Source organism: Hemiscyllium ocellatum, chromosome 16, assembly GCF_020745735.1.
Source record: "Hemiscyllium ocellatum isolate sHemOce1 chromosome 16, sHemOce1.pat.X.cur, whole genome shotgun sequence".
Classification (NCBI taxonomy): Eukaryota; Metazoa; Chordata; class Chondrichthyes; order Orectolobiformes; family Hemiscylliidae; genus Hemiscyllium; species Hemiscyllium ocellatum.
The window spans coordinates 14,957,006-14,984,085 of NC_083416.1; the positions used below are offsets into that span (position 1 = coordinate 14,957,006).

The 27,080-nt window shown below is 42.6% G+C and overlaps 1 protein-coding gene across 1 annotated transcript in view; it reads left to right on the forward strand.

Annotated features, from left to right (window-relative positions):
* The window catches only part of LOC132823540 (E3 ubiquitin/ISG15 ligase TRIM25-like), a 37,938-nt gene extending 12,715 nt beyond the window's left edge, over positions 1 to 25,223 (forward strand). Inside the window, exons 3-9 of the mRNA XM_060837485.1 lie at positions 441 to 671; positions 2,565 to 2,587; positions 10,253 to 10,386; positions 13,237 to 13,365; positions 16,021 to 16,149; positions 23,872 to 24,000; positions 24,694 to 25,223. Coding sequence (XP_060693468.1) covers positions 441 to 671; positions 2,565 to 2,587; positions 10,253 to 10,386; positions 13,237 to 13,365; positions 16,021 to 16,149; positions 23,872 to 24,000; positions 24,694 to 25,223 — 1,305 coding nt within the window. The remainder of the gene's footprint in view (positions 1 to 440; positions 672 to 2,564; positions 2,588 to 10,252; positions 10,387 to 13,236; positions 13,366 to 16,020; positions 16,150 to 23,871; positions 24,001 to 24,693) is intronic.
* Positions 25,224 to 27,080: the final 1,857 nt, after the last annotated feature.

Consider the following 27,080-nt stretch of genomic DNA (forward strand, 5'->3'; position numbering starts at 1 on the left):
CATCTCAGTCATCCCATCCAACAAAAGGCTGCAGAAATCCCTCTACCGTTTTAACATCCCCACTAGGTCCCTCTTAGTCAGCCTTTCTCTCAATACCTGACCCCTTGAAGCTGATCTTCTGAACTAAAATCCATCAGACTCTGTATCATTCTGGTCACCATTCATTTCAGGATCTCAATCTCCTTCAAAACTGGAGCCATCACTCCAGGTGTGGATGGACCAAGTAGCAGTGCCATCCTCAGACTAAGTCTTTGAAACTCCAGGTAACACTGACGAAACCCTATTTTCCCTCCTCGTTTTCTACCCTGCTGCTTGTCTATCTTTAACAGTGATGAACTGGTGATTTAAATAAACTATCCTGTACCTGGAAAGTGCCATGTGCTCAGGGTAATGGCTGAGAGGAAGTGCTGTTTTGTAATGAGAATTGATTTTGGTTTCAGACACAGATCAATGACCTGAAAGAAAATCTACTGAAGAGCTTCTCTGAATGGAGAAGAAAGCTGGAAGAAGATGAAGCATCTACCATGTCACTGATTGATGAGGAGGGTCAACAAGCTCTCTCACGGATTAGAAGCTGTTGTGAAACATTAAAGAAGAGGACAGAACTGTTAAAATTAATAGATAGGGAAACCCAGAATCTGGTACGAAGGGACCATCTCTCCTTTATTCAGGTACATCTTCAATATAAGCAGGACCATGACTGAGATATCAGATATTTGAGGCTGGTGGAAGGCTGAATTGTTTGAAGTTTGTTGGGGCCCAGCATTCAAGCTGCCCCCTTAGCCCTGCCATTGGACTGTTGGTGCTCCCCACTTCAGTCCTGCCCTTAAGGTGTTGATGCTACCCCCTCAGCCCTTCTCTCAGAATACTGGCGCTGCAACATCAACTCTGCCCTTGGAATGTTTTTGTCACCTGCTCAGCCCTGCCCTCAAAATGTTGGTACTATGGATGTAAGTTTGCTTTCTGAGCTGGAAGGTTCATTTTCAGATGTTTTGTCACATCATCATCAGTAAGCATCCGGTGAAGCATTAGTGGCATGGCCCACATTTTATTTATGGGTTTAGATTTTTTTAGGTTGGTGATGTCATTTCCTGTGGTGGTATAATTTCCTGATCATTTTCTCAAAGGGTAGTAAATGGGATCCAAGTCAATGTGTTTGTTGATAGAGTTCCGGTTGGAGCGCCATACTTCAAGGAATTCTCGTGCATGCCTCTGTTTAGCTTGTCCTAAGATGGATGTGTTGTCCCAGTCGTACGTAAAGATACCAGTGAGAATGGATCATTTCTTTTTGTGGCTAGTTGATGTTCATGCACCTAGTGGCTAGTTTTCTGCCTTTTTGTCCAAAGTCGTGTTTGTTACAGTACTTGCAAGATATTTTGCAAATGACATTAGTTTTGCTTGTTGTCTGTATAGGGTCCTTCAAGTTCGTTAGCTGCTGTTTTAGTGTGTTGGTAGGTTTGTGGGCTACCATGATGCCAAGAAGTCTGAGTAGTCTGGCATTCGTTTCTGAGACGTAGAGGGAAGTGGCTAGGGTTTCTGGATGTGTTTTGTCTGCTTGTTTTGGTTGGTTGAAGAGAAATCAGTGGACTGTGTTTATTGGGTACCTGTTCTTTATGAATACACTGTATAGCTGATTTTTCTCTGCTCTTTGTGGTTCCTCTGTGCTGCAGTGTGTGGTGACTCATTGAAATAAAGTTCTAATGCAGCTTCATTTCTGGGTGTTGGAATGATTGCTTCTATAGTTCATTATTTGGTTCGTATGTGTTGTTTTCCTGTAGATGCTGGTTTGAAGTTCCCCATTGGCTGTTCGCTCTATTGTGACATCTAGGAATGGCAGTTTGTTGTTGATTTTCTCCTCTATAGTGAATTTTATGCCAGTAAGGGTATTATTGGTGGTCTTGAAGGTTTCCTCTAATTTGTTTCGTTTAATGATGACAACGGTATCATCCACATAGCGGACCCAAAGTTTGGGTTGGATTGTTGGCAGAGCTGTTTGTTCGAGTCACTGTATTACTATCTTTGCTAAAAATCCTGATATCGAAGATCCCATGGGTGTTCCTTTGGTTTGCCTGTAGGTTTTGTTGTTGAAGGTGAAGTGGGTGGTAAAGCATAGGTCCACTAGCTTGATGACATTGAAGTTGGTGGTGGATCCCCCTGAGAAAAAGAACAGGAAATGACATCACCACAGGAAATGCTATCACCAACCCAAGGAGATCTAAACACATAAATAAAAAGTGGGTCATACCACCGTGCTTCACCAGAGGCTCACTGATGGTGCTACCTAGTATGGTGAGGAAATGTCTGAAAACAAACCTTCCAGCTTAGCGAACAAATCTACATCCAGAACCTCAACCTGAGCTACGAATCTTCTAAACACTTGTGAATGTTGGTACTATCCCAAGATAGAGTGCAGTGAAATGTGAATTGTTCCCTATTTCAATGACTGGGCCCACCTGCTGTTCAACACTGAACTCTTTATCTCAATCACAAATTCATTGTTTGGTTCCTATGTGTGTTGCTTTGTTTGTTCGTTGACTGATTTGATCTCCTTTCTTTATTCGCAGAACTCAAAGCAACTCATTTCCAGGTAAGTTCCTCTCAGTCGTATAGTGGCTGCTGTTAGGAAACTTCCTCTGGGAGAAGCGTGTAAGTAGAATATAGGTATGAAAACCTTCTCAGATACAGTTCTTTCAAATGGTGTGAATATTGAGTGATGTTCTCCTGTAGTTTGCCGGTGTTATCGGCTCAGACAAACTGTTGGAAATGATGCTGTTTCGGACTGCTTGATGGAGCTTCTCAGAAATCTGAGAGAAAGCTGCAATATTCATTATCTAAATGCCTTTAGATGAAAAAGAGTTGGCTGTAGTTAGGGACACATTGTTACGTCCTTGTCATAGAATTGAAACAAAAGATTTGGGTTTCCATTAAATTGGTTGCTGATAAGATAATGGTCTTTGGGTTGCAATGGGTGTCTCTTGCTTCTCCTAATTCACAATGAGTACGAAAAGGAGCAGATCATTAGCACTGACCTTGGAACAGTCAGCTCTTTCAATCCCCGAGTTGCTGCTCGGCAGCCAACAGCACTAAGCTCCCTGACCCAGAAACATAGAAATTAAGAGCAGGAAAAGGCCATTTGAACCAGCTGCATCTTTTAATATGACAGGCTGATTCTCTATCTCAATACCAAACTTCTGATTTCTCTCCATGTTCCTTGATGTCTTTAAAACCTAAAAAAAAGTGAGTATCACTTTCTTGAATATATTCAGTGACTTGATATCCAAAGTCTTCTGTGGTAGATAACTTCACAGGCTCAATGTATTTTGAGTGAAGGCATTTTTCCTCATCACACTCCTAAATGTCTGTACCATATCCTGAGACTGTGACCACTGATTCTAGACACCCCAACCAGGGAAAACATGCTCCCTGCATCTAGTCTGTCCAGCCCTGTTAGAACTGTAATGTTTCTATCCTCTTTCATCCTTCTAAACCTTCATTAGTATAGGCCTAGTTGAACTAATCTCTCCTTGGAGTGTCTGTGTTGCAAATATATCTTTTCTGAGGTAGGGAGACCAAAATTGCACACAATACTCTATGTATACTCTTATCAAGGCCTGGTATAATTGCAGTAGGACATTGCTACTTTTGAAGTCAAACTATCTTGCAATGAAGGCTTGTCTTTAATTTGCCTTCCTAATTGCTTGCTGCAATTGCCCAAATACTGTCATTGATAAAGGTCTTTTGCCCGAAACATCAACTTTCCTGCTCCTCGGTTGCTGCCTGATATGCTATGCTTTTCCAGCACTACTGTAATCTTGACCCAAATACCATCGTTGACTAGTGTACAAGGTCACCCAGATCCTTTTATACATCCACACTTCCCAATATATCACCATTTAAAAAATAGTATTTCTTTCTATTTTTCACACTAAAGTGTATAACTTCACATTTATTCATATTGTATTGCATCAGTCATGTGTTTGCTGACTTACTCAACTTATCTAAATCACAGTGAAGTCTCTTTGCATCCTCGTCACAACTTGTACAGTTTTGGGACATCAACTACTAGTTCCTGCTTGCCAGTCAGAGGAAAACTAATTTATTTCCATGCTCTGTTTTCCATCTGTCAGCATTTCATGACTCATGCCAATATAATATACCATATGTTTTAACCCTGCCAACTAACTTCTTCTGAGGGACTTTATCAAGAACCTTCTGAAAATGCAAATACACCATATCCTCTAGTTCTCCCATATCTATTCGACTGGTTACATTGTCAATCAAGTACAACAGATTATTTAAGCATGATTTGTCTTTCATAGAACTATACTGGCTTTGTCCAAAACCATTAAGGCTTTCTAAGTGATTTGTTACTACATATTTTGTAACAGACTCTAGCATTTTCCCACTACAATGTTAGGCTAACTGGTCTGTAATTCCTGGATTTTTTTCTCCTTCCCTTTTTAAATAATAGATTTAGATTTTGTCATCCTCCAACTTGTAGGAACTATTCCACAGGCTATGGAATTTTGGAACATCACTACCAATGCATCTAATACTTACAGGTCCACTTCCTTTAGTATTTTCAGATGTAGATTGTCAGCCTTAAAGGAGATGACAGGCCGCCTACTTGCAGAACGTTTCAGGGAACACCTCTGGGACACCCGGACCAACCAACCCAACCATCCTGTGGCTCAACACTTCAACTCCCCCTCCCACTCCACCAAGGACATGCAGGTCCTTGGACTGCTCCATCTCCAGACCATAGCAACACGGCAGCCGGAGGAAGAGCGCCTCATCTCCCGCCTAGAAACCCTCCAACCACAAGGGGTGAACCTAGATTTCTCCAGTTTCCTCATTTCCCCTCCCCCCACCTTGTCTCAGTCCCAATCCTCGAACTCAGCACCACCTTCCTAACTTGTAATCTTCTTCCTGATCTCTCCGGCCCCACCCCCACCCCCACTCCGGCCTATCACCCTCACCTTGACCTCCTTCCACCTATCGCATTTCCAATGCCCCTCCCCAAGTCCCTCCTCCCTAACTTTTATCTTAGCCTGCTGGATACACTTTCCTCATTCCTGAAGAAGGGCTCATGCCTGAAACATTGATTCTCCTGCTCTTTGGATGCTGCCTGACCTGCTGCGCTTTTCCAGCAACACATTTTCAGCGCTGTCAGCCTTGAATCCTATTAACTTGCCGAAAACAATTTTCTTAATAAAACTGATCTTCTTCAATTCCACCTTTTCACAAGACTTGTGGCTCCTGAACATTTTAGGGAGGTTGCAGCAAATTACTGCAGATGCTGGAATCTGTACTGAAAGCAAAAAATACTGAAGATAACATGGGCTAGGCAGTATCCATGGAGAGAAAGCAAGCTAACGTTTCGAGTCTAGTTGACTCTTCATCAGAGTTGATATGATGTGTGGAGGGGGCAGTATTTATGCAATAGTGACAGAGAGGGCAGGAATGCTGGGAAAGAAAGCATGTTGATAGTTCAGATTAAGTGATTGGAATATGAGTATGGCAGAACATGGTGTATCTATCTGCAGCTGTGAAAGAACAGACAGTCCCACTGGGGTAGGGGGAGAGAACAAGGACACGGCGACAAACAAGTAAAGCTAAAAGAAAGGGAAGGAATGGGAGTGAGTTCACAATTTGAAGGACTCAAACTCAATATCATATCCAGAATGTTATGAAGTGCCTAGTCTGAAGATGAGATATTGTTCTTCCAGTTTGCACTGGGATTCACTGTGACATTGCAGCATGCTGAGAATAGACATGTGGGCTTGAGAACAGGATGCTCTGTTAAAATTACCAGCTACAGAAAGGTCGAGATCATGCCTGTAATAGACTGGAGGTGTTCTGCAAGGCAGTCATCCGGTTTACCTTTGGTTTCTCCAATGTAGATTAGATCACATCAGGTGCAGCAAATACAATACACAAGATTGGAGGAGGTACAAGTGAAATGCTGCTTCAACTGGAAAGACTGTTTAGGCCCTTGGATGGTAAGCATGGAGAAGGTGAAGGGGCAGTTGTTACAGCTTCTGCAGCTACATGGGAAGGGTGGTGTGCTGTTGGTGTTCGAGGAATGGACTAGGGTGTCCCAGAAGGAATGATCCCTGCGAAATGCAGATGGAGGAGTGAGGGGAAGATATATTTGGTTGTGGCATTTTGCTGGAGTTGTCTGAAATTGCAGATAATAGTCCTTTGAATGCAGAGGCTGGTGGGATGAAATGTGAGGACAAGGGGAAACCGATCACGTCGTTGTAAGTGATGGGAAGGGGCAAAAGCAGAAGCACAGGTTATAGGTTGGAGGCAGTTGAGGGCCATGCCAATCACAGTGGATGGGAAATTGTGGTTATGGAAGAAGGAAGCCATGTCAGCAACGTTGTTTTGGAAGTTGGCATTATCTGAACAGAACGACATAGACAAAGGAACAGGGAGAATCGCACAGAATCCTTGCAGGATGTGGGGTGTGAAGAACTGTAGTGAAGGTCAGTACAAGGGTCAGTGGCTTTGTAGTGGATGGCAGTAGATAGTTTATTCCCCAAATAGAAACAGAGAGGTCAAGATAAGGAAGGTAAGTTTCAGAAATGGATAATGTGAAAGTGATAAAGGGGTGGAAATTAGAGGCAAAATGAACAAAGTTTTCAAGGCCCAGGCAGAAGCATGATGCAGCACTGAAACAGTTGTCAATGTATGGAAGAGTTGTGGGAGGGGACCAATATAGTACTGGAACAAGGATTGTTCCATGTACCCAATAAGGAGGCAAGCATAACTAGCACCCATGCAGGTGCCCATAGCCACTCCTTTGACTTGGCAGAAGTGAGATGAATTAAAGAAGAAATTGTTTAGTGAGAGAACAAGTTCAGCAAAGCAGAGGAGAATGGTGGTCAATGGGGATTGTTCAGGCGTCTGGTCGAAGAAGAAACCAAGAGCTTTCAGACCCTTCTGGTGAGAAATGGGGATGTAGAGGGATTGGACATTCATGGTGAACTTGAGGCAGTCAGGGCCAGGGAACTGGAAATATGTCCCCACCTTAATGAAGTTCAGACTTGCTACGACATTGAACTGTTTTTCCATTGCCTCCGTCTCTGCGCTCACTTCTTCTGGCAGGAATCCTCCCACAACTCTATTCCACCAATCCCTTCACCTGCCTGCAGGATTCACCCTCCAATTGGAACCGTTCCTCTGGCTTCTTGCCTGCTCTCAATCCCTTCTCTGAAAACTGCTGGCGTGACATTGGCCATCTCGACGTCTCTGCTCCCTTCATCCACTCTAACCTGTCCCCTTCTGAAATTGTCGCACATCACTCTCTCAGGTCCAACCCCAACCCCAACCCCATTGTCACCTGATGTACTTATCTTTACCTGGAATGGGCTCAATGCCAACTGCCTGACATTTCTTCCTACCTCCCCGTGGATCATGACCCACATTCGAATGTCAGGCAATTATTGCCAGGACTGTTACTGACCTCATTACCTCCGGTGATATTTGCCCACTGCCTTTAATCTTATAGTCTCCCAACCCTACAGAGCCTGCTTCTACCTCCTTCCCAAGATCCACAAATCAGACTTCCCCAGTAGACCCATTGAATCAGCTTGTTCCTGCCCCACTGAGCTCATTTCCTCTTACCTTGTTTCTATCCTCTCTCCACTTGTCCAGACCCTGTCCACCTACATCCACAATTCCTCTGACGCCCTCTGCTTTATTGACACTTTCTAGTTTCCTGGCTCTGGCTGCTTCCTGTTTATTATGAATGTCAAATCCCTCTACCACCTCCATTCTCCACTAGGACAGTCTGAGAGTTCTCAACTTCTTCCTTGACTAGAGGCCTGGACAATCCCTATCCACCACCACTCTCTTCTGCTTGTTGAACTTTTCTGTCACTGAACAATTTCTCCTTTATTTTATCTCACTTCTGCCAGGTCAAAGGAGTGGTTATGGGCACCTGCATGGGTTCCAGTTATGCTTGTCCTTGTTCCGGTCCTACACTGGCCCCCTCCCACAACTCTTTCTTCAGGATGACTGCTTCAGTGCCGTGTCATGTTCCTTGAAAACTTTGCTCATATTACTTCCAATTTCCACCCCTCTATAACTTTCATATCATCCATTTCTGACATTTAGCTTCCTTTCCTTAACCTCTCTGTCTTCATTCAGGGAATAAAATGTTCACTGCCATCCATTACAAAGCCACTGACTCCCATAGCAATCTATACCACTGCCCCTCACACCACATATCCATAGGATTCCATATCATTCTCCTAGTTCCTTCATCTATGTTGTATGTGTTCAGATGATGCCACCTGCCAGAACAGCGCGGCTGACATGCTACTTCCCTACTTCCCTAAATATGGTTTGCTGCCCGCTGTGTTTGACAGAGCCCTCAACCACCTCCGACATATCACCCATGCTTCCTCACTTGCCCCTTCCGATAACTCACAATGGCACGATCAGGTTCCACTTGGCCTCACATTTCATCCCACCAGCCTCTTCACTCAAAGGATCATTCTCCGCCATTCCAGACAATTCCAACAGAACACCACCAGCAATCACATCTTCCCCTCACTACCCCGTCTGCATTTTGCAGGGATCATTCCCTCTGGGGCATCCTGGCCCAATCCTCGACCATCAACACCACACCCCACCCTTCCCATGGCAGCTTCCCATGTAACCATAGAAGCTGTAACACCTGTCCCTTCACCTCCTCCATGCTCACCATCCAAGTTATAAACTGTCTTTCCAGGTGAAGCAATATTTCACCTGTATCTCCTCCAATCTTGTGTATTGTATTCGCTGTACCCGAAGGCAGACTGGGTGATCACTTTGCAGAACTCCTCCAGTGTAGGTGCAAGCACGATCACAACTTTCCTGTAGCTGGTCATTTTAACAGAGCGTCCTGCTTGCACACCCATTTGTCTGTTCTCAGCATGCTGCAATGCCCCAGTGAATCCCAGCGCAAACTCAAAGAACAATATCTCACCTTCAGACTAGGCACTTTACAATCTTCTAGACTTAATATTGAGTTCAACACCTTCAAATTGTGAATTCTTTCCTTTCTTTTAGCTTTACTTGTTACATTCTGTTACCATGTCCTCTCTTCCCTACCCCAACCCCAGTGGGAATGTCTCTTCTTTCACATCTGGCAGTTAAACACACCATTGTTCTGCCAATCTTACATCCCAGTCACTTAACCTGAATTATCAACATCCTTTCTCCCTCAGCACAACTGCCCTACCACTGCATAAATGCTGTCCCTCCACAATTCATATCAGCCCTGATGAAGAGTCATCTCGACTCGAAATATTAGATGGCTTACTCTCCATGGATGCTGCCTGACCACTGAAATCTCCAACATTTTTTGTTTTCATTTTAGGGAGGTTATTTGTTCTGTCTTTTGTGAAGATGCAACCAAAGTCTACGTTCAATTCTTCTGCCGTTTCTATACTTACTTTGGTCACCACCTGGAACGTATTGTTGGGCAGCAAATTTGGAATATTTATTAGGCTTTGACTGTTTTTCACAAGAGCTTCATTCATGGAATGGGATAGTGCTACTGAAATCATGTGCTTTAAAATCACTGCCCCTATTCAAACCCCCAACTCTTTATGAGAATCAACCTCTCAGATAATCTCATTGAGCCTGAAAGTCTGTTCTTTCTCCTTTCCTCATGTGTTCCTGCATAGAACAGAAGGGCACAGACTTAGGATAATAACTATTATTAATCATGGGAAAATGAGTCTCCAGTTCAGAGAAACTGAACTGAATAAAGTGGATTTGAAAACTATAAACTGATGTGAAGTGGAAGTGAATCAAGTTCCTTCTACACTGGCTGAATTATAATGTTACTGTGTTCCCTGTTGAACCTGACTCAAACCTTTGCAGGGCACTCAACTGTATTTCTCAACTAATTAATTTTGCTCGGACTACACCTGGAAGAAGTAGATTCCATGGAAAGATCCCAACCAAGGTAATTAGGGTCTGGAATCAATGAGACCAGTCAAGAAAGCTCCTCCCAATTTTACAACCCCTCTCGGTCCCTGAAGGTTTATAATATTTACCTCAACATGTGGTGATCAGTGCGAATGAAGGGAGACTGTAAATTCCGGGATTCTGACATTTTCAAAATGGGTTCCTGCAGGGTGTCAGTTCAAACATTAGAAGGCATGTCCGTTCTTGCTGATCTCGTTCCCCTTTAGGTTTCTGATCTGAAATGTCCCCACTGATAAGACCATTCTTTCCTCCTCCATTACAGAGTGACTGACACTCGGAGAATCACAAAACTAAATGTTACAGAACTAACTCTGAACCTGCCCAGTATTTCTCAATTTATCCAGGAGAGGCTGAATGGATGGGAAAAGTACCAGTCAGACATTTTGCGAATTGTTGGTAAGAAGGTGCAGCTTTTCTATAATCTAAGAGAATGAGATTAAATTAATTGTGTTCAAACAGCAAGAAATACTTCTGAACTTAAAAAGTCAGCTCCTTGTGTATATGGATCAGGAGCCTCAGTCCCCAGTGACACCTGCTTGAAACATTCTCATTGGAATGAGCCACCGTCGTCAGAGAAAGGTGGGGATACACAGGGTCAATCAGAGTGTCTCTTAAAGAGACCCTGTGCCTCATAGAACTATCAATGAAATAACTCCACCGAGGCCAATATCCTGTGAAGAAGTCACCCTTTATTTACATATTGAGAATCCTTGACACCGATCCAGCTCTCTCAGAGCCAGCCCTCAGAATATACATGATGTCTGACTCACCTGTTCTTATCTGTCAGCCATGGCTCCCTGAGTGGGCCAGACAGTAACAGCCCTAATCAGGAAACTCATATTCTATGAGGTCCACTTGGTTGACCTTGTTACAATTATTACAGTCAGAATCATTATAAGCACATGCTGTAAACAGCAATGATGAAATTCAACATTGCCTCCAGTTTGCCAACATGGCTTTTCACTGTCTGAAGGACAAACACCTCAAATGAACTCATGGCCTACAGAACAGCTATAATTACCTGCATTTCTGTTTGAACAGAGCTGTAGACAATGTCTGTAGACAATTCCCTAGATTCAATGACCAGTGATGCTCTAGTAAAATCCTTCAAATCCTGGATGGGTGTGCTGACAGTAATATCCTCTCTCAGCCAGATATCCTCAGCACAGTCAATCCATGAAATTGCACAAAGCACATTTCACATAAGACGTCCTAAACAAGCTCTCTGATCCAAGATTTGTCGCAGTAAGTGGTTACCAGGAAGGCACAGGAAATGCTTCAAGGTTGTCCTCAAATAACCCTTTAAAAAATGCAATATTACTACTGATATGTGTAACTCTTTTGCCGTGGACCACCTAAACTGGTGAATATAGTTGGCAAATGTACCAATCATCTCAAGCATTTCTAACAGATAAAGGCTAAGTACAAACAGTGAAAGGAATATGTGAAAATGTGAACATCCCACTCACCTTCCTCCTCAAACACCACCCTGTGGCACAGTGTGCACAACCAGCTTTGAACTGTTTAGCTATCTCAGAACTCACAATTCTTAGTGCAGAAAGTCATCCTTTGTAAGGATAGGGTGAAAAAGTTGGAACTGAACTGTTCTCATTAAAAAAAGGCTGAGAAGAGATTTGATAGAGGTTTTCAACTTTATAAGTGGATAGAGTAGATATGGAGAAATTATTCTCCCTTATTAAAAAAGAAGGCGGCGTAGATTTAAAGTGATGTGCAAATGAAGCAAAGGTCATATGAGAAAAAAATCGTTTCAAATAGCAAGTAGTTAGGATGTGGAATGCACTGCCAGGAGATGTGGTGGAGGCAGATTCAGTTGAAGCAGTCAGAAGGGCAATGGATGATTATTTGGATAGTAACACTCTACAGGGATATGGGGAAAAGGAAACAGATTGGCAATAGGTAAAAGAACTAATGCAGGCATAATGTGGCGAAAGGCCTCCTTCTTTGCCATAATTATTCCATGATTCTTTCACCTTGAGGAACTATCCAAGAAGGACGATGTAAAAAGACTTACATTTATGAAGCAATTTTCACAACCACATAACTAGAAGCAGGGAAGACCATTTGGTCTCTTGAGGTTGCTTCATAAGACGGACAACCGGAAGCGGCAGAGACAAACCACTATCATTACCGGAGGAAACAACACAGAAGCGCTTCACAGGAGGCTCCCAAGCACTGAGGATGTCACCTAGACAGGGGATGAAACGTCTGCAACATAAATTCCCAGCTCGGCGAACAGATCCACAACAACGAGCACCCGAGCTACAAATCTTCTCACAAAAATTGCTTCATAAGAATCCTGTTAATGTTTACAATTCCAAATACCCATCTACTTATTGTAGCCTTTGATTCTCTGGCCTAAGAAGAATCTATCTATGTTTGTTCTTATAAATACTCCACCACCCTCTGAGACAGAGTTCCGAAATTACACAAGCCTCTGAAAGAAAAAAAAATTCTGTCTAATCTTTCAATAGTGCCCTCTAGTTCACAACTCACCCGTAAGAAGAAATATCCTTTCCACATCCCCCTTGTCAAGAACATTGAAGATCAGGCACACTTTAATCAAGAGAGCCATTTTAAACCACTGGAAACAATCCAGCCCATCCAATCTTTCCTCATAAGTCAGCACGCACATTCCAGGTATCAATCTATGAACCATTCTGTACTGCCTCCAACACATTTACATCCTTCCTTAAGTAAGGAGATCAAAACAGTATTCCAGATGTGGTCTCACTGTGTAAGTGAAGTATGAAGTTAAAAGTCACACAACACCAAGTTATAGTCCAATAGTTTTATTTGGAAGCGTTAGCTTTCGGAGCGCTGCTCCTTCATCAGGTGGTTGTGTCCAGGGCTTTTCAAGCTCGGCAGATTAACCACGGAAAACATAGGGTGATAGGAATGGGGTGGGACAGAGTGGGATGTTCTACTCGGGGTCAGTATGGGCTGAATGGCCTGCTTCCACACTGTAGGGATTCTCTGATTCTAACTTACATACTCATGTTTAGTGATACATATGATTAAACATTTAGCACTTTCTGCATCTCAGAATTCTGCAGTAGGTTATTCCAAAGAATTTTGAGTCAATAAAGTTTAATTTTTGAAATGCAATCACTGTTACAATGGAGGAGCATTGAAGATGGAATCTATAAACCACCATGAGTGACTGGAAGTAGGATAGACCTTGCAGGGTCACAATTTCAAATCACTCTGTTTTTCTTACCATGCCAGATTCCACCGAATACGTGAAACCATCAAATGTAACCGACTTCACATACAGACCCTCTGAAGAAAATCCTGTCCCTGAGGATCTCCCCCAGCCATCATTTGAAATCATCAAGAAAGCAGAAACATCCCAAGGTATGTTTTAATGCTAAATAAGGATCATACTGACTGTAATTTATACTTAGCTTGTGCATTAATCTACTTACCCCTTGTTTTTCGCTTAAGTCTTTTCATTCCTATTTATCCCTTTCTTTTTAGTAAAATTTCTTCTGACAGTGTCTTGAGTTTAAAAGCAACTTTTATTAACTTTTACAAAACAATTTTGTATAGACAAATATCAATGATTCTATTGACTTGCTCGCTGAGCTGGTAAGATTGTTTGCAGACATTTCGTCACCATACTACGTAATATCATCAGTCTGCATCCAGTGAAGTGTTGGTGTTCTGTCCCACGTGCTATTTATCCGCCCGGGTTTGTTGAGGTAGGGTGGCATCATTTCAGGTCTTGTTTCTTAGTGGTTGGTATATGTGGTTTAACTCTACGTGTTTGTTGATGGAGTTCTGGATTGAGTGCCAGGCCTCCATGAATTCCTGTGCATGTCTCGGTTTAGCTTCTCTGAGGATGGATACATTGTCCCAGTCAAATTGGTGTCCTTCTTTATCCATGTGTGTGGACATTAAACACCCACAAATGGAACTGCATGAGAACATTGTTCAAGCAAGACATAACACTTTGCAGCACCCTGGTGCAGGGCAGAACTGATGAAGTGCTCCTATACTGGCTATTCAAAAGTAACGGCTATCCAAAAAATGTAGACCGCAGTACCTACACAACAGACCACAAAAGGAAGACACAACGTGCCCAGAAACAAGTGTTATCCTGCCATATATCAAGGACAAATTAGAAATGACCACCAGACTATTCCGACCCCGAGTTATCATGGTAGCCCACAAACTAACAACTACACCATGACAGCTACTGAAGAGTATAAAGGATCCCAAACCCACAACTAACAGAACCAATGTTATACTTAATATACCATGTAAAGACTGCCACAAATGTAGCTTACAGCAAATCAGAGGAAAACCAGCCATAGGGGTACACGAGCATCAACTAGCCACAAAGAGACGTGATCACCTATCACTTGCGTCCATACACACGGACAAAGAAGAACACCAATTCGACTGGAACAATGTATCCATCCTAGGACAAGCCAAACCAAGACATGCACGAGAATTCGTGGAGGCCTGGCATTCAACCCAGAACTACATTAACAAACATGTAGAGTTAAACCCCACATACCGACCACTAAGAAACAAAACTGAAAATTATGCTACCCACCTCAACAAACTGGGACACATAAATAGCAAGGGGACAGAACACCAATGCTTCACTGGAGGTGTACTGACGATATTACCTACTAACGTGACGAAACGTCTGCAAACAAACTTACCAGCTCAGCGAGCAAGTCAACAACTTCATCCACAACCTGAGATACAAATCTTCTCAAGAACTTCAAACAAAAGTCAATTTAAAGCAGCTTTAACAACGTGGAATATCTTAAAGTGCTTTATCGCCAATTAAGTCGTGTATTTGAGCCATGAGCTAATTGGAACAGGGATAAAAAGATTAAAATGATAAGTGGATGCTCAAAGAATGGATCAGTAGAAATAGGTTCAAATGCATGGGACACTGGCACCAGTTTTGGAAAAGTAGGCAGTTGTTTCTGTTAGGACAGGAACCACATGAATTATGCTGGAACTGCGTTCTGGCAAATTGAATATCTAGGTCTGTAGAGAGAGCTTTTAAGTGAATAGTGGGGAGGAGAGTATTGTTGTATGGAAACGTTTAACAAAAAGTGTAAGGAGAGATAGGAGTGCAGGTTAGTGATGAGAATGGTTGTTATCAAAAAATGAAAATAACAGATACATTTGAACATCCTATTGAACCAAAGAATTGGACCAGAGTAGGAAAATTGTTAATTGAACAAACCTAAAGGTATTGTTTCTGAATGTGTATAGTATTTAGAATATAAGTAAAGAGTTAACAATGCAAATTGTGACAAAGTGTATGATTTGGTGGCGATTACTGAGATGTAGTTACAGGAAGACCCAGTCTGGGAATTGAATATTTGAAAGTACTGTAATTTGGAAGGATGGGAAGGAGGTAAAGGACTGAATTAATGCACATTCTCCCTGCGTCTGTGTGGGTTTCCTCTGGGTGCTCTGGTTTCCTTTCATCATCCAAAGATGTGCAGGTTAGATGGATTGACCATGCTAATTTGCCCATAATGTCTAGGGATGTGCAGGCTAAGTATATTAGCCAGGGGAAATGCAGGGTTACTGAGATGGGATAGGAGGCTGGGTCTGTGTGGGACACTCTTCGGAGGTTCGGTGTGGACTCAATGAGCTGGATGGCATGCTTCCACACTGAAGGGATTCTCTGATTCTAACTTACATACTCATGTTTAGTGATACAAACAATTGAACAATTTGCATGTTCTGAACCTCAGAATTCTGCAGTTAGGTTATTCCAAAGTACTTGGAGCCAATAAACTTTTATTTCTGAAATGTAGTCACTGTTGAAATGAAGGAATATATAAAGAGGGAATCTATAAACCACCATTGAATGGCTGGAAGTAGGATGCTGCCTGAACTGTTATGCTTTTCCAGCACCACTCTAATCCAGAATCTGGTTTCCAGCATCTCCAGTCATTGTTTTTACCTGGAAGAAGGATAGACCTTGCAGGGTCACAATTTCAAATCACTCTGTTTTTCTTACCATACTAGATTCCACTGAATACATGAAACCATCAAATGTAACCGACTTCACATACAGATCCTCTGAGGAATCTCCTGTCCCTGAGAAACTCCCCCAGCCATCATTCGAAATCAGCAAGAAAGCAGAAATATCCCAAGGTATGTTTTAATGCTAAATAAGGATCACACTGACTGTAACTTTTATTTTATTTGCTCATTTATCTACTTTTTTTTCAAGAGAAGTCATAAGGGCAGAGGTGCAGAAGAGTCTAGGAAAGTTCTAGTTTAACAGTGGAAGGGGAGTGGCCAGTTCTTCCAGTTAAGGTTTTTTCTAGTTTGTTTTAGCTGTAGCAGTCACAAGATATGTGAGTCCAAGGAAATTGCAAGCTTCAGTAAAGAACTCCTTTGACCTTCTTCCGAAATCTCTTTGTGCCAAGGAGTCTTTTTAGGGGATGTTACTGTATTGGAGCAGTTACTTAGTAATAGTTACTGTATCGGATCGGTTAATTTTTCCAAAGTTAAGTGCTTCTAAATTCTGTTTTCTTTTGTTCATGTTTCAACTGTAGTGTTTAAATAAATTCTGTTTTGCTTGAAGCTGAGTGGTTTGACCAGCTGCATCACACCTGGAGTACCCATCTCACGTTTACCTTTAAAATAAGAAAAAGGTAGAGTCTAGGCTACCTTCTTAAATATATTTTGAGGTGGTCTGGCCTGCTCCATAACATCATCACATTACAGGAAGGATGTGGAGGCTTTAGAGAGGGTGCAGAAGAGGTTGACCGGGATGCTGACTGGATTAGAGGGCATGAGCTTTAAGGAGAGGCTATAAATATTTGGGTTGTTTTCTCTGGAACAGCAGAGGCTGAGGGGAGACTTGAATAAGGGGAATAATCAACAGGTTCTGCAGCAGACGTCCTACAGTAGGATTTAGCATAAACCAGGAAATACACGGGACTTGTAAGAAAGATTCGACATTAGTCATGAGTAATATTAATATTCATATAAACTAGGTTAATCAAATTGTCAAACTAACCTATTTTGAACAATTGTAGTATGTATAAATCATGTTGTTTGGATATGTGTTTACCATTCTATAAAAGAAATGGAAGAAGTCCAGTTGGAGCTTTATTTGCCTTTTCTTTTTCCTCTATTGGTAATAATTTGGTTTAAACTATGTCTGGCAGTGGTTAAGATGTACATTTTCAATTTCTAAGTTAGGATATACCAAAGGATGGGTGAGGTATTTATTTCCCCCTTTTTTTATTCATATCGATATTCTATGGGGTGTTTATTTTTTTCGGCTTGTGTTCGTGGTGCGGCTGTAACTGGGAAAAGTAAAGGTGATTGGGATGGTTAGATGCCTACTTATGGGCAGTTCAGGATAGGTAGTTGCCCTCTCTGGGCAGGGGATGAGTTCCCCTACTCAGCGCTGTTGGCGCTTTATATGTTGGTTTGTTTTCTGGTTTTTGTTTTTTTTATTTTTAATAGTTTTGTAGGTTTGTTAAATGTAGTGGTTTTAGTTTATGTAGTTTTTATATTTGGTAGGTCATGTCACACTAAGGCTCAGCAGTTTGTGGTTCAGGTTACTCCTCTCTGGAATTTAAATGAAATTGCAAAAGATTATGGCTCATGACTTGATTAAATGGTGTACCTGGAATATCAAGGTAAGTCACAAACCAGTTAAGAGGAAGAAGGTACTCGAGTCTTTGAAAGGAGAAGATGGATACACGAGACACATTTGGATGACAAGGAGCATCTGAAATTACAGCAGAATGGCTTTGACCGCGAGTTTATTTTTCATCATTTAATACCAGAAGTAGGGGAATGGCTATATGGGTTAGGAAAAATCTCACTTTTAAATTGTTGGAATGTGTTAAAGACACATACAGGAGGTTTGTAATTCTTAAAGCCTTGATAAATGGGGAAGAATACAGTGTTTTAAATGTTTATTGCCCCCCAGCTCATCCCCTTAAATTTTTGGTAGTTGCTTTTTCTCAACTGATAAGTCTTGAGTCCCAGCATATAATTTTAGGGGGAGATTTTGACTGTTTCATGGATCCCACAGTAGACAGGTTGTGTAAAGATCCCTCGATACCCTCTGTACAAACTAAACAGTTAGTGGGTCCGTGAGGGAAATTAGGGTTGGTGGACGTCTGGAGGTGTCTCCACCCTACAGGTAGGGATTTTACGTTTTTCTCCAATCCACACAGATTGATGTTTTTCTGACCCCTGCGGTAACCCTGGATCTGGTGGCATCTTGCACGATTGGTAATATTACCATCTCTGATCATGCTCCAGTGTACCTTATGGTTAAGACTAAGGACATTACAGTGGGTTCAAAGTACTAGCGAATGGATCCCTTTATCCTCATGAATAGTACGTTTGTGGAGTATTTCTCTAGGGAATTTCAGGCGTTCCTAAACATCAACATAGGCTCGGTTGATAGCTCATCCATTCCTGGGAAACTGCCAAAGCCTATGGTAGGGGGTTAGTTATTTCATATTCCACCAGTAGGAAGTGGCAGAAGGGTGAGCAGCAATATCTCCTTGAAGCATGGTTGAAGGCAGCCGAGAAGGCCTACTTTGATAGATCCTCATTGGTCAAACTACAGAGGATTACGGCACTGCGGTCTGCACTAAATTCCGTGCTCACGCAGATGGCAAAGATGGAGCTGGCTTTTGCAAAGCAAAGGTTATATGAGCATAGTGACAAGCCAGGCAAACACTTAGCATACCTTGCCAGAAAGAGGAGTGCCCCACAAACTATTACAGTGATTAGGGAGGGATCTAGGAACCTAACATGTGATTAATGTGGTGTTCCAGAGATTTTACTCTGAGTTATATCAGTCTGAGAATTGTGAGGAGGGGCAGGCCAAAATGGAATCCTTTTTTTTAGAGATCTGAAGCTCCCGGGTGTGACTCAGGAACAGTCCTTTCTCAATGCCCCATTATCAGAGCAAGAAGTCAGGAAGCTGTGAGGCAGCTTCAGAGTGGAAAGGCACCCAGTCCTGACAGACTTCCCAGTGAATTCTACAAGGAATTTATGAGTATACTGTCAGGCCCGATGCTGAATATGTTTAATGATTCATCCACTCATGACTGCCTCCCACCATCTTTGAGAGAGGCCAATATTTCACTTAACCTTAAAAAAGGGAAGGACCCGGAAGACTGTGCTTCATACTGGCCCATCTTGCTCTTAAATGTGGACGTTAAGATCCTCTCTGAGGCTCGTGTGTTAGGGTGTTACTCTCTATTATTAAAGAGGATCAGATAGGCTTTATAAAGGGTCTCAGATCCTCCAATAATGTTAGGAGGCTGCTTAATGTAATTCAAGCATGCCAACAGCATTCAATACAGGGATTGGTGATGTCTTTAGATGCAGAGAAGGCATTTGACCGAGTTGAGTGGCCGTAGCTTTTCTATATTCTTGAGCGGTTTGGTTTGGTTTGGGTGAAGTCTTCACAAGATGGGTAAAGGTTCTCTATGGTGTACCTCTTGCCGCGGTCATTACCAACAGGGTACGATTAAGCAATTTTAATATTTTTAGGGGCAGCTGGCAGGGCTATCCCCTTTCACCACTGCTTTTTATGTTGGTGATTGAACCATTGGTGGAGGCCATTCGTGGGGATCCCAATATATCAGCTCCAGAAGTGGGGTCAAAATTACATAAGATCTCGTTGTATGCAGATGATGTCTTAATTTTTTTGACATATCCAGCAGTTTAGGTCCCTCACCTGATACAATGCATTCACGCGTTTGGCCCTTTTTCAGGGTATAAGATTAATTTTGTGAAATCAGAGGCTATGCCTATGGGTGGTCTTACGAAGAAGCTAGCTCTTGAGGGTGACTATAGATTCCTATTTAGGTGGTCACAGGGGGGGGTTTGTGTATTTGGGCATATTCATTATTCCAGTTCTGGATTGGCTGTTTAAAGCCAATTTTACTCAATTATTTGGAAAAATTAAACAAGATCATCAAAGATAGGAGGCACTTCCAGTCTCGTGGTTGGGTCGGATAGCACTTATTAAGATGAATATTCTCCCTTGTTTGCTATACCCTATACGGATGCTCCCCCTGATTTTCAATAAGCAAACACTCAAGAGACTGAACGGCTGGTTCAGCTCCTTTATTTGGCATCGTAAGTGGCCCCTCATTAAATTGGCCAAACTGCAGTTGCCTCACAGATTGGGGGGAGTGGACCTTCCAGACATTATAAATTAGCAAATAAGCTCACTTTTGACCTACTTGAGTGTTTAGGTTTGTGGGGATCCTCTTTCAATATGGCTAGATATCAAAGCCTCACATGCAAGGTGCCCCGTTATCAGTTTGCTGTTTTTGGACAAGATGAGGACAGTTAGGGAATACTACCATAACCCAATAGTCATCAATACTGTTAAAGCATGGAGGGCAATTTGGCAGAGGGAAGGCAATATTGGCAAAACATCTTTGTTTACACCTTCAGTGGGTATGCCAGGTTTTTCAACCGGGTATGATAGATTCAGGATTCAAACGTTGGGCAGCTAAGGGTGTGTCTTGCATGGGCGATTTATTTGAGGGAGATGTAATGACGTCCTTTGGAAGTACGAGTTATCTAATGGACATCTCTTTTGTTTTTTTCGAGTAAGAGATTTTATTCAAAAAAAGACCACACTTTTGACTGATCCCTGCAAATCTGACATGGTGGGGGGGGGGGGGGGGGGGGGGGCGGTGGAAGTGCTAAGGGCTAAGAGTGCTCTTTGTCAGTACTTTATATCATCAGTTGGGGGAGGGGGGTGCCACCTCAGATGAGTCTGATCGTCCCTGCAAGATATTAAGAGAGCTGGGTGTTTAAGTTTCCTTAGAGGCATGGGAGAATTTTTGGGAGAATGCAAGGAAGATATCAATTTGCAATAGGACCCATGCTTTACAGCTGAAGATTCTCCACAGGGTCCACTTGACTCCAGAACGTTTGTCAAAGTTTAAACCAGAGGTATCTTCAGCATGTCTGAAGTGCAAGGTCTGCACGGGCACTTTTACCCATTGTCTTTGGTCTTGCGGTAGGCGTCAAACATATTGGAGCGCTGTGGTGGGTGCAATGGAGAGGATTTTGGGTGTAGAGTGGAGAAGGACCCTATCTCTCTTCTTTTGGGTCTACCCACTGTATTTCCTACAGGTGTGCATAAGAAAAACCTTTTCAATATTCTCACATTCTGTGCAAGGAAGAATATCTTGCTCGATTGGATATCCAAAAACCTCCCAAACCTGTCAGGTTGGCGGAAGATTGTTATGGAGCATGTTCCCCTGGATTTTCTCACAAATATGGTACACCACCAAACTGAGAATTTTTACAAGACATGGCAGCCCTTTTTGGAATACCTGGACGCAGATTTATCTGCCACACTAACAAGGGCTTTTATATAGCTGTAACAATTGTATTTCACGAGTCCAATACTCAGGAGGGAGAAACTATGAACGGATGAGTGTTTTCTTTGGCTGGGCTGAGATGTTACTATTTATTTGTTTGTTGTTGGTTATTTAGTTAAATAGCTCATTTAGGTTTTTTTAATTTTATATTTTTCTATAGAGCGGACAGTCAGAGACTTTTTCCCCGGGTACAACACAGTGTTACAAGGGGACATAAATTTAAGGTGAAGGGTGGAAGATATAGGGGGGATGTCAGGGGTAGGTTCTTTACCCAGAGAGTGGTGGGGGCATGGAATACGCTGCCTGTGAGAGTGGCAGAGTCAGAATCATTGGTGACCTCAAAGTGGCAATTGGATAGGTACATGGTTAGGTACTTAAGCTAGGACAAATGTTCAGCACAACATCGTGGGCCGAAGGGCCTGTTCTGTGCTGTATTGTTCTATGTTCTATATATGTTTATACATTTGTACATGAGGGTGGGTTGGGGATTTTTTTTATTATTTGGGGTTTTTTGTACTGTTTTGAATTGCATTGTTTTGTACTTGTAATATTAAAAAATCTATTTTTTCTCAATAAAAATATATTATAAAAAGAAATAAAGGATAGATAGAGTGTGTGAACATCATATTGGACGTAGGACAGTTGATGAATAATAGCAGATATTTAAGGAGATATTCAACCCTTTCCCACCAAAATATATTCCAGAGGGGAAAAAAGACTTAGAGGGGAGAAAGCATCTGGGGCTAAGTAAGGAAATTGAAGGCAAAGGCAAAAGGTAAGGTATTCCGTATTGCAAAGATCAGTGGCAGGCTGAGGGTTGGGACACTTTAAAAGACAAACAGAGGGTTACTGAAAATGTAATAAAGAGAACGAATGTTAATCATGAAAGAAAACTAGTGCAAAATATAAAAATGGAGAGCAAAAGTTTTTACGGGTATATAAAATAGCTACGTTGAATGTTGGTTCCCTCAGAGAACACAAGGGAGTTAATAATGGGGAATACTGACATGGCAGAGACACTAAATCAATACTTTGCCTCAGTTTCATGGTAGAGGACCACAAAAGCATCTCAATAGTATTGTATTGCAGAGGTTATAGCTAAAAAGGAATTTAAAACAATTGCCATCACTAGGGAAAAAGTACTGAGTAAACTATTGAGATTGAGGTCAGACAAGTCCGCAGGGCCTGAAGATTTACATCCTTGGGTCTTAAAGGAGGTTACAGCAGAGATATTGTATCCATTCGTTATAATATTCCAAAATTCCTTTGATTCTGGAAGAGTTCCCGTGGATTAGAAACATGCTAGTATAATGGCCTTATTCAAAAAGGGAGGTAGAAAGTAGGAAACTACAGACCAGTTGATTTAACGTCTGTCATTGGGAAATGGTTTAAAATTAAATATCGATTCCGTTATTTGGAAGTAGTAAATAGTAATATTTAGAAAAACAAAACATAATCTATTAGAGATGGCATGATTTGATGAAGAGTAAATAGTAATTGACTAATTGCTAAAATTCTTCAGACTAGATGAATGAGCCAAATTCGGCAAATGGAATTTAAGGTAGATTAGTATGAAATTATCCATTTTGGAGAAAAGAATGAAATGGCAACTTATTACCCAGTTGAAGAGAAAGTTCAAAATGCTTTGCCATTGAGGAATCTATCTAGGTGTCCTCATACACAACTTGCAGAAAGCTAGTATGCACATGCAGTAGGTAATAAGGAGGGCAAATGGAATTTTGTTTTTTATTGCGAAAGGAATGGAATATATAATGTAGGGAGTGTTGCAGTTCTAAGACTATATCTGAAGTACCACATACAGTTTTCTTGCCCTTTCTTGAGGAAGGATTTAATTACATTGGAGGCAATTCAGAGGATGTTCACTAGATTAATTCCAGAGATTGTTTTAAGAAGACAGATTGAGCAGTTTAGACCTATACTCACCAGAGTTTAGAAGGAAGAGGGGAGATCTAACTGAGGTTTATAAGATACGAAAGGGGATTGACAAAGTAGATGCACAGCAAATGTTTCCTGTTGTGGGCTATTTAAAACAAGAGGTCATAGTTTTAGGGTAGAGGGTGCCAGATTTAAAGCAGAGATGAGGAGGAACTACTTCTTTCAAAGGTATGTGACTCTGGAAATCACTTCTCCAGAGTGTAGTGGATGTTAGGACACTGAATAAATTTAAGGGGGAGATAGACAGGCAGATTTTTAATTAGTCATAGGTTAAAGGATTATGGCAAGTGGACAAGAAAGTGGAGTCAAGGGCAAGAGGAGTTGAGTCACAATTGTACTAAATGGTGGAGCAGGCTTGAGGGGCCTGATTGCCTACCTCTGCTCCTAGGTTTGATGTAGACCCTGTTGTAACCTAGGAATATCTAAAGATTGAATCTATAATCCACTATTGACTGACATGACGGAGGCTGGACCTGATTACATCACATATTTTAATCAGTCTGCTCTTTGTTAATGGTACCAGATTCCACCAAATATGGAGAGACATTGAACGCAACTCGCCCCCTAGAGGGTTCTTCCGGAGCAGTCTCTGTTGTGGAAAATGTCTTCCAGCTACCAACTGATATCAACAGAAGAGCAGGATCATCCCAAGGTATGTTTAAATTCTGAAGCAGGGATCACACTGACTTAATTTATATCTAACACTTTCCTTTTTAGCGCATTCATTTCGTGTAAGGCATTAGAATTTCAGGTTGCTGCTCTTGTTCCCTCCTGTCTAGTCTGAATTGGTCCTGGTTTTAGAAACAGCACCAGAGGAAGTATTGGTGAATTTAGAATCAACAAGGAACAATAGTTTAATGCACAGAATTTTATCTTAATTCACAGCTCAATCCTCACTGCTGTGTACAAACTGACCAGGTTTTTAATCAGGCTATGTTCAGGACGGGGAAATAATAATAAGATAGGTGTATGTCCTATGATTTGTGTATTCTCAGTACAGTAAGTGGGGCTATAACTGTGAAGCTGTGGGATGTGGCGTGTGTTGGTGGGTCCCTTCTATTGTGTCTGTGCGCTGTGCTAGAGCCTTGTGTAATCAAACTGATTGTTGTTTGGTTAATCACTAGCCTTTGCACATTGTCTATAGCACTACCACTGGAGCCGACATTCTGCTATTTAACAAGGGAGTTCGATTTGAGGCCATTTATATACTATGGGAAGAATTCAGCCTAGTGGCTAATACAGGGCTGACAGTGCCTGAAATATATTTACACTCCTACCCTGGAGCTGTTAATCAATGATTTGAGTGAACTAACTCTGTCTGATCAATCTCTTTTCTCCTCTTTAGGGAAAAGCTCATTAACCCTGGATCCAATGACAGCAAACTACAACTTGGTTCTGTCTGATGATCTGAGATCAGTAACATGGACGAAAACTGAACAGCCCTACCCATATCACCCAGACAGGTTTAAAGATTGTCCTCAAATCCTCTGCTCCCAGAGCTTCTCCTCAGGATCCCATTCCTGGGATGTGGAGGCTGATGGGGATTATTGGAGAATAGGGATTGTGTATGAGAGCATAGAGAGAGAGGGGAAAATGTCTTATCTTGGAAACAGCTATAAATCCTGGAGTTTGAATTTTATTGCTGGTTATGTCACAGCCCGGCATAACTCTCAGTTCATAGTTCTTCCATTGCTTCCATCTGCAAACAGGATCCGAGTTCATTTAGACTATGAGGCTGGGACTTTGTCATTTTTCCAGGTCACTGACTCACTGAAACATTTATACACCTTTCAATCCACATTCACTGAACCTGTGTTTCCAGCATTTTATAGTTGGGACAAATCCCTAAAATTGTTAACTCATTCTGACGTTTGAGGCTCTGTGTCAAGATTTGAGGTTTCAGCAAATTCGGTGATATAATTTCCAGTTTTGTAGCATATTGAGTTTTCCATATTCAGATTCAAAAGCACCTCTTTTGCACCAACATGGATGGGGTCCTTTTGTGCTCAAATTGGAATGAATAGTAATTATCAAACACACCACACATGAAACTTAACCTGTTGAAGTCTAATTGATTTTATGGTTGTCTTCAAAGACAAAGATTCAGGATTAGTGGTGCTGGAAGAGCACAGCAGTTCAGGCAGCATCCAAGGAGCAGCAAAATTGACGTTTCGGGCAAAAACCCTTCATCAGGAATAAAGGCAGAGAGCCTGTGGTTGTGGGAGTGGCCATGATGAGGGCGGAAGTGACATCATCAATCAGAGTGGGGGTGGCAGCTGCATCAGCCGCATGGCTAATGGCGTCTGAGTAGTTTCCGAGGCCAGGGGAATCTTCTGGAATGTTTCAGGAGCATTGGTTATGGTGGTGGGTAGATAAAAATTTGTTGTACTTACAGTTTTTGACCACTTCCGCCCCTCACAATTCCTTATGCACCACACGTGACATCACTTCCACCCCTCACATCATCGCTGATGCCACACGCTCAGTGACTTCCGCCACCCTTACTGCCACCACTTCCGCCCCCACCAGTGCCATTCACCTTCATTCTGCTGACACGCCCCCCCCCACAGATCCCACTGTCACCATTCCCAGCCCCCAGAACCCCAAGGGGAACACTACCCCTGCTCATGATTCCACCCCCATTCCCCCACCACCACACCCACTCCAGTTACAGGTTCCGCCCCCACTCCCAGCTCCACACCCACACCAGATCCCAGCTCCCAGCCCTGCCGAGTTTTCACCATCCTTCCAGACCTCCCCCTCACTGAGGATGAACCATCAGTCCTCAGCAAAGGACTCACCTTCATCCCCCTCCGTCCATGCATCAATGAATTTAATACATGCCATGACGTCGAACAATTCTTTTGTCGCCTCCGCCTCCGAGCTTACTTTCACAATCAGGATTCCCGCTCACCTTCCTCGGACCCCTTCGCCCACCTCCAACACACTGCATCCACCTGCCCTCGACCTCTTCATTTCCAACTGCCGCCGGGACATTAACCGCCTCAACCTGTCTACCTCCCTCCCCCACTCCAACCCCTCACCCTCACAATACGCAGCCCTCCAATCCCTCTGCTCCAATCCCAACCTCACCATCAAGCCAGCAGATAAAGGGGACACAGTGGTAGTCTGGTTCACTGACCTCTACACCGCTGAAGCCAAACGCCAACTCGAGGACACCTCTTCTTACTGCCCCTCCCCCCCCCAACCATGCCCCACTCCCCATCACCAAACCATCATCTCCCAGACCATACAGAACCTCATCACCTCAGGAGATCTCCCACCCACACCTTCCAACCTCATAGTCCGGGAACCCCGCACTGCCCGGTTCTACCTCCTTCCCAAGATCCACAAGCCTGACCATCCTAGCCGACCCATTGTCTCAGCATGCTCCTGCCCCACTGAACTCATCTCCACCTACCTCGACACTGTCCTATCCCCCCTAGTCCAGGAACTCCCCACATACATTCGAGACATCACCCACGCCCTCCACCTCCTCCAAGACCTCTGTTTCCCTGGCCCCCAACGACTCATCTTCACCATGGATATCCAATCCCTCTATACCTCCATCCTCCATGACCAGGGCCTCCAAGCCCTCATTTTTTTCCTCTCCAGACGTCCCCAACAGTACCCTTCCACTGACACTCTCATTCGTTTGGCCGAACTGGTCCTCACCCTTAACAATTTCTCCTTCGAATCCTCCCACTTCCTCCAGAACAAAGGGATAGCCAT